The sequence below is a fragment of the Globicephala melas genome, chromosome 7, assembly GCF_963455315.2.
Source record: "Globicephala melas chromosome 7, mGloMel1.2, whole genome shotgun sequence".
Classification (NCBI taxonomy): Eukaryota; Metazoa; Chordata; class Mammalia; order Artiodactyla; family Delphinidae; genus Globicephala; species Globicephala melas.
Genome location: NC_083320.1, coordinates 19,379,118 through 19,387,568, shown reverse-complemented (window position 1 = coordinate 19,387,568; position 8,451 = coordinate 19,379,118). Strand labels below are relative to the sequence as shown.

Below are 8,451 nucleotides of genomic sequence, written 5' to 3'. Positions count from 1 at the left end.
CCACATTTTACAAGGTAGTAGAGGGAGGTTAAATGATCTGCCCTTAGTCACAAAGCATGTAAGCAGCAGTAGTCTGGCTCCAGAGGCCATGCCCTTAAAGAAAGAGGAAGATTTAACACCCGCTCATGAAAGGAACTTCCTCAACCTGATAAAGGGTCTCCATGAAAAATCTTTAGCTAACATGATGTCTAATAGAGAAAGACTGAATGCTTTACCCTAAGACTAGGAACAGGGCAAACTCTTACAACTTCTATTCTGCATTGTACTGGAGGACCTAGCCAGTGAAATAAGGCAAGAAAAGTAAATAAAAGGCATAAATAAAAGGAAGAAATGACTGTCTTTATTCTCAGGTGAAATGATTGCGTACACACAAAATCCAAAAGAATCTTTAAAAATAAAACTACTGGAACTAATAAGTGAATTTACCAAGATCCCAGAATACAAGGTCAATATGCATAACTCAATTATATTTCTCTATAATAAGAAAAACCTGGAAAATTTTTAAAAATTAAATACCATTTATAATAGCATTTAAACAACCATAAAATACTTAGAGATAAATCTAACAAAATATGTACAAGATCTATGTACTGAAAACTACAAAACACAGCCAAGACAAAATAGAAAAGACCTAATAATTGGAGAAAGCTGCCATGCTCATGGATTGGAAGACTGAATGTTATTAAGACGTCAACTTTTTCCAAACTGATCTATAGATTCAACATAATGCAGATCAAAATCCCAGCAGGACATTTTATAGAAATTAGCAATCAGATTCTAAAATTTATCTGGAAATGTAGTTAAAGCTTTTTAGAAAAAAAGAGCAGGCATAGTAACCTGCCCAGATTGGAACAGGGGTATAAAGGGCTCTAGGCAAGGGCTCTCCAAGAAAGAAAAAAAAGTTATAGATTATCTGATGTTTATTACCTTGATTATCTGATGACTGTGAATGTATTGAGGGAGACATTTGAGAGTGATGTAATGAAAAGTACATGGACAAATCCTATCATTAATTCTAAGGAAAACAAAACTTGGACAAAAAAAGGAAGTGTAAACATTGCACCCAACTGTGAAGTGTTTTTTTATATAGTCATTTTAACTAAAACATTGAATGCTGATTTAACCAAAAAAGTGTATTATCCATGTCCTGGAAGAAAGGAAGAGGCAGTATTTGTGTTTGCTTGGACAGGAGTAAAAGCAAGAGAGAGTGTGAGAGAGTGTTAAATCTTCATAAGCCAAAATTGAAAGTCAATAGATGATATCTAAAACTCAGAAAAAAACCTCAAGAGCTAGCAGAATAAGCACGATATTTAGAAATATGTAGACCTCTATTGAATGAAACAGCTATGCGAGTTGAAATTTGTTGCCTTTGGACTTCCCTGGTGGCGCAGTGGTTAAGAATCTGCCTCCCAATGCAGGGGACACAGGTTCGATCCCTGGTCCAGGAAGATCCCACGTCCTGTGGAGCAACTAAGCCCATCATGCGCCATAACTACTGAGCGTGCGCTCTAGAGCCCATGAGACACAACTACTGAGCCCGCGCGCCACATCTACTGAAGCCCAAGCGCCCATGCTCCTCAACAAGAGAAGCCCACTGCAATGAGAAACCCACACATCGCAACAAAGAGTAGCCCCCGCTCGCTGCAACTAGAGAAAGCCTGCGAGCAGCAACGAAGACCCAACACAACCAAAAATAAATAAATAAATTTATTTTACAGGAAGAAAGTTGTTGCCTTTGCCTGGGGGAAGTGGGGCAGGAGGGCTGCTTCTGGTTTTCATTATAAGCTTTATAAAGCTATTTCACTTTTTTAAACAATGTAGGTGAAATACTTTGATAAAAAAGAAAAACTAATTTAGAAAGTTTGCATTAACATATTCCGCTTATTTTCATTTTTTTAATTCTTTAATTCATTTCTACCTTCAGGCTTGGAAGAAGAATCCTGAGTTTAAAAACAGAATACCAGGATAGATAAAAACAGTCGTGGTGAGGGCTCAGCTGTGAGCCACTTTTGGCTTTCTGGGTCACACCCAGAGATCTTTGGCCTCTCCAACCTCTGCATAGAAATAGCAAAGGCTGTACAGGCATACCTCCTCGTTTCACCGTGCTTCGCTTTTTTGCTCTTCACAGATACTGCGTTTTTCACAAATTGAAGGTTGGTGGCAACCCTTACCCAGAGCAAGTTTATTGGTGCCATTTTTCCAACAGCATTTGCTCACTAGTGATCTTTGCTGTTACAGTTGCAAAAAGATTATGACCCACTGAAGGCTCAGATGATGGTTTGCATTTTTTAGCAATAAAGTATTTTTAATTAAGATATGTACATTTTTTAGACATAATGCGATTGCACAGTTGATAGACTACAGTATAAACATAACTTTTATATGCACTGGGAAACCGAAAAAAACAAAATTCAGGTGATTCACTTCATTTCTATATTCGCTTTATTGTGGTGGTCTGGAGCCAAACTTGTAATATCTCCAAGTTATGCCTGAACTCTTCATTATTTCTTGGTTCATGGTTATCTCTTGGAATATATCTCTGGGAAGACCCTTAGACCAAAGAGGAGACGGTCGATTTATTTCATCTGCATCTATGAGTCTTTTCAGCCACTGGAAGACCCTAATTAAAATGCAAGTTGCTGGGAAAGGAGCAATCTTAAACCCCTATGGAATAAAATACAGATTATCCATTAATATTTTTGCTGGAACCACTAAGAATAGGCCACTTGATAGGGAGGCAAGGGGTGGTGAAGAGGCTGTGGTTGCTAAGAAGGGGAACAGTGTAGGGGGAAATAGTATAATTCAATGTTATTACTTGGAGGCTGGAACATTTTAACCAAGCCCACAAAGCAAATTTTCAAAATTTAAAATCAGCAAGCATTGGGACTTCCCTGGCAGTACAGTGGTTAAGACTCCGCACTTCCACTGCAGGAGGTGTGGGTTTCTATCCCTGGTTGGGGAACTAAGATCCTGCATACCTCATGGTGCAGCCAAAATATAAAAAAAATAATTTTTAAATAATTTTAAAAATCAGCAAACATTGTGCAAAACATACCGTCACATCCCAATCCCTGTCCCCTGTATAATCCTTGTTGTTTACCCCATCCCTAACCCCAGTTCCATCCCTGACTCTCTCCCATCTCTGATCACCCCCCACTCCTCTCCTAAGGTGCACTCCACCCCTGATCCCAGCCCCATCCTGGACATGGAGCTCCTCCCCAAGGTGAACCATCTCCCTAACCTTGAACAGATGTCTAATCTTTACCCTATCTAGTGATCGGAACACCAGTTTCTGATATTTTCATATACTGTGTTACTTCAGTACCAACACCTTGGCATTCTTACAGATCTGAAATCCAAATCATTGAGCTGTACCCAGAGAATTACACACTGCATTAAAAAATCTAACTAAACAATGTTGCATTTGTTTGAAGAGAGTTCTGACTACATCCCTGACCTGTTTAAAACACTTCCAAGTTATTTATTGCTGTTTGATTCCCACTTCACAGGTTACTAGTGAGGCCAAGCATCTTATCAGATGTGTATTAGTCATTTGTATTTTCCCAGACCCGATCTGGATCCTTATTTACTTACTGAAACCCCTGATGGAGTTGTCTTTAGGGCAGCAGAGGATGAAGGGAGGTGAGCACTGAGTCACACAGTAGGAGAGATGGAGAGGGGATTAAGGGAAGGAGTGAGAGGAGAGGGAAGCCCCTATTGAATAGTCTTGGCACCCTTGTTTAAAGTTATATGACCAGGGACTTCTCTGGTGGCGCAGTGGTTAAGAATCTGCCTGCCAATGCAGGGGACACGGGCTCGAGCCCTGGTCCAGGTAGATTCCACATGCTGCAGAGCAACTAAGCCCGAGCACCACAACTACTGAGCCAGCACTCTAGAGTCCGTGAGTCACAACTACCGAGCCCATGTGCCACAACTACTGAAGCCCGAGCGCCTAGAGCCCATGCTCCGCAACGAGTGAAGCCGCTGCACTGAGAAGCCCGCGCACCACAATGAAGAGTAACCCCCACTCGCCGCAACTAGAGAAAAGCCCACGCGCAGCAACGAAGACCAAACGCAGCCAAACACATTTTTAAATAAATAAATAAAGTCATTTGACCATTTATGGTTTATTCTGGGCTCTTTATTCTCAGGTCCTTTTTATCCTTTGGCTCCACCAGCCTAAGTGTGTTTGGCACACTTTTTGCCTCATTGTCACAAAGTGACTGGCTCATCTCTACACATCATATCCTATAACCGTATTCACAGGCAAGAATCAAGGATATGTATGTGTGTGTGTGTCTTTTAAATCAGGAATATATCCCGGGAGTCCCCTGGCCCCAGCAGACTTCCTCTTAAGCAAGAGTGCACTGAAGCCAGTTTGTGGAAGCAGATTATTACACTATCTAGATTTTGTGAGCTTGTTGCTAAACACCACCACCCCTGAAATCGGCCATGGTAAGAGCATCTAGTTACACCACAGAACATTAAGACTTTCTCCCAGGAAAGTGGTTTACCAGCACACTATTGCCTTTGAGTCTTATTAATCAGAACCAAATGATATGGCCACTTCTAGTTTAAGGGAGTCTTAGAAAGTGAGTATCTGTCATTTTCAGCCTCTCTCAAGGGAAGTGGACTTCGTTAGCTGGCAAGGAAAGGGAGAGTTGGGGAAGCAACCAATGGTGTTTGACACTAATGCCTCCCAATGGTGGGAACTTTTTGTAATCCCTTAAAAGAGTGTCTTCAAAGAATGTCTGCCAGAAGACAGAGTGCTGTGGTCTCAGTGGTAGGATGGACTGAGCTCTAGCAGTTGACATGGTAATTACGATAAGAGGTGGGGGCCAGGGCTTTCGAATCCATAGCTGGGGGCCTAGTAAGGATGCGGCCTCAGCAACTTCCTGTAACCACAATGGGGGGCTGCCTGGACACAGGGCTGTGAGCAGCCAGAGGACATGCGGCTTGGGGCGGATGCTGAAGGGAAGGGAGGAGCCCTGCGTGCGGTCTCAGAGGGTAGTAGAGGTGTTCCCTGAAGAAGAGCCAACGAAGGAAGGCCTGCCGTCCTTGGCCAAGAACTCCTTGCTGACCAGGCCATGGATGGCCATGATCCTGAGGAGTCCGTGGCGAAACTTCTGGCCAACGAAGACGTAGATGAGAGGATTGAGGCAGCTGTGGAGGAAGCCCAGGATCTCGGTGGCATCCAGGGCCCGGCCGATGTCATTGCGGCGCTCACAGGTCTCCGCGATCACCCGGACCCTCATGAGGGTGTCTGCAACCAGGACCAGGTTGTAGGGCAGCCAACAGAGCAGGAAGACGAGCACGACAGCAAAGATGACCCGCATGGCCCGGTGCTTCTGCCCCATGTGGGCCGCAAAGAGCGTGCGCAGGGTGAGTCCGTAGCAGATGAGCATGACCAGCAGGGGCAGCAGGAAGCCAAAGGTCTGGGGCAGGACCCGCATCACCATCCGCCACTTCGTTGTATTGGCACCCATGTCCTCGTAGCAGACTGGTCTGGAATAGGGTGGTTGATAAGCCTCACGGAAGGCGAAGATGGGCAGGGCCAGGATCAAGGACAGGACCCAGATGCCTAAACATATGAACCTGACCCAGTGCCGCTTCTGGGTCAGCGTGCGTGTGGCATGGACAATGGCCAGGTAGCGGTCCACGCTGATGCAGGCCAGCAGTAGAATACCACTGTAGAAGTTGACTTCCTTCAGGAGTGAGACCACCTTGCACAGGGCTGTGCCAAAGATCCAGCCCTTTGCCTTGGAGGTGGCCCAGACAGGCAAGGTCAGGGCGAAGAGCAGGTCAGCCATGGCCAGGTTCAGCAGGTAGACATCGGTGACGGAGCGGCCCACCCGGCTGTATAAGATGACCAGCATCACCAGGGAATTTCCCAGGAGGCTCAGCAGGAAGACCAGGGCATAGATGACGACCACGGCATACTTGTTGAGCGTCTCAGTGTCCATCTTACAGGGACTATAACGATGTCCTTCTGTGGGTGGCGTGCCAGTGAAATTTGCAAACTCATCCTCAAACAACTCCCACAAATCAGTGTAATTAAATAAATCATTCAGGATGATAGTCATGGTTTGATCTGGTTGAAAAATTAGAAGGAAGGAAAGGTGATTTAGTAACTCAGATTCAAGTCACTCTCATCAAGGATGTGATAACAGGACTTCCCTGGTGGCGCAGTGGTTAAGAATCCGCCAGCCAATGCAGGGGACACAGGCTCGAGCCCTGGTCCAGGTAGATCCCACATGATGCAGAGCAACTAAGCCCGTGCACCACAACTACTGAGCCTGAGCTCTAGAGCCCATATGCCACAACTACCGATCCCACATGCCACCACTACTGAAGCCCACACACCTAGAGCCTGAGCTCTTCCAGAAGAGAAGCCACTGCAATGAGAAGCTTGCACACCACAACGAAGAATAACCCCTGCTAACCACAGCTAGAGAAAGCCTGTGCAGCAATGAAGACCCAATGCAGCCAATAAATGAAGGAAGTATGTAAGTAAGTAATTAAAAAGGACGTGATAGTGGTTACTGGGATATCTTCTGCTTCTCTGCTAGTTTGGTAGCCGGAGATCCCTTCTTTCATCTCTATCTCTGTCTGCTTTAGAGATCATCTTCACCGTGTTGTCAGTTTTCCATAACTCCGAGGCTTGACTGTGGGATAAGATGGACTACAGGGAAAAACCTCTGCTGTTGGTCGGTCCTACCACGGCATCGACTCTACCTATAATACTGCCTCTGTGCTCTCTTTGGCTTTCTCCATCCTCAGCCATGTCTGTGCATTCAGATGGGAGGACCAGCTTGGTCCTATACATTCATGGGAGGGCCAGAATCAGGCAAAATGGAAGGAGGCAAACCTTCCTCAGATGTCTTCATCTGTTCAGATGTCCCTTTCTATGTTATTTCCCCTACGTGCCGTGCAGCCTGTGAGATCCCAGTTCCCTGACCAGGGATCGAACCCAGGCCCCAATAGTGAAAGCGCTGAGTCCTAACCACAGGACTGCCAGGGAATTCCCTTCCTGATTCTTGTTTAACCTTCTTAAAATCTACTGAGGGAAGAAAATGATAGCAATGGATTGCATTAAAGTGTATTTTAAAGGACTTTCCTGGCGGTCCAGTGGTTAAGACTCCATGCTTCAATCCCTGGCTGGGGAACTAAGATCCCACATGCCATGTGGCGCAGCCAAAAAAAAAGGTGTATTTTAAGCCTTTTCTCTAAGGGAGCAATAAATGTTTGGGTCCTCTGTCTAAAGGAAGTGTAAGCATTTAAGAGAAGCCCCCATCTTGGTCCATGAAATCACCCCCTAAACAGCCACAGAATCGTTCAACAGTTTTCAAATACCTTTTAAAATCGTGAAACATTTGCTGAAGCAAAATCTTACCAGAAGCCCAATATGTAAAACAGATAAAAGCTCATCTACTGGGGAGGGAGGTTGTGCCGCTCTCTCCAACCAGACAGCCACTATGGAGGTTCCCACAAAACCCCCAGGGCTCTTCCGAGAACAATCTGAAAACCTATAAAAAGTTACCAAGACTGGAAATAAGGATATCTGGTATCCAGTCCTCACTCTATCCTGATTCTGTCATTAATAAGTTACATGACCTTGAATGGGTCCTTCTACCTCTACAGATTTCCATTTTCTCATCCGAATTTAGGGAGGCAGAGTAAATAATCCCTGAGATGCTTCCAAGTCTGAGGTTCTATGAGTTCATTTCGATTCACACATTTTAATACCCCTGCCAGGACTGCATTTTCACAGAAGACAAAGTCTTAGGGCAAAGCAATAAACATCAGATTGGGGAAAGTCATCCTCTTCCCTGTAAAAAGGAGAGGTATGAAAGGAGGAGATGAGACGGCTGCGGCCCCCTTGTCACCATGTATAAGGACAGGGTTGAATACACGGTCGCAAGGGAGGAGGCAGGGAGTCAACTGAGCAGAAGTCACAGGTCCCAGACAAATGGATGCATTTTCTAAAATACAGTCAAACCAAGTCACCCTGCCCCAAAGAAAGTCCTGGCAAACAGAGGTGGCTTCCTACCTGAGTCACTGGCCATGTGTGTCCAACTGTAAGAGCCTGGAATTCAGAGACCAGAGTGACTTAACACTGAGAGAGAACTTGATTAATAAAATGAAATAGGGAAGGCACGTCACAACCCAGCTCCTCCCTGAGCCCTGCCCATGTCTACATTTGGAGAACAGGTTAAGTCAAGTGATCACAGGGCAGCCCATGCCCATGTCTACATTTGGAGAACAGGTTAAGTCAAGTGATCACAGGGCATCAGAGACTCCCAGGGTCCACACGTCCAAGCAGGGGAACCAGGCATGAAGATGGAGTTCAGGGTCCATTATCTGAATTCTCCACTCTGTGGATGACTACTTTTACTGTCTTCCTTTTCTTGCATTTACTTCCATTTATTTCCAGGCAAGCTTCCACCTTGC

General features: G+C 45.1%; 1 protein-coding gene across 1 annotated transcript; it reads right to left on the bottom strand.

Annotated features, from left to right (window-relative positions):
- Positions 1–4,555: 4,555 nt before the first annotated feature.
- On the bottom strand, positions 4,556–8,121 carry CXCR1 (C-X-C motif chemokine receptor 1). Its single transcript, XM_030851388.3, has 2 exons — positions 8,051–8,121; positions 4,556–6,091 (listed from the first exon to the last, which is right to left on the bottom strand). Exons 1-2 carry the CDS (start codon positions 8,064–8,066, stop codon positions 5,001–5,003), a joined length of 1,107 nt encoding a protein of 368 aa, XP_030707248.1. The 5' UTR covers positions 8,067–8,121; the 3' UTR covers positions 4,556–5,000.
- Between the last annotated feature and the right edge of the window lie 330 nt (positions 8,122–8,451).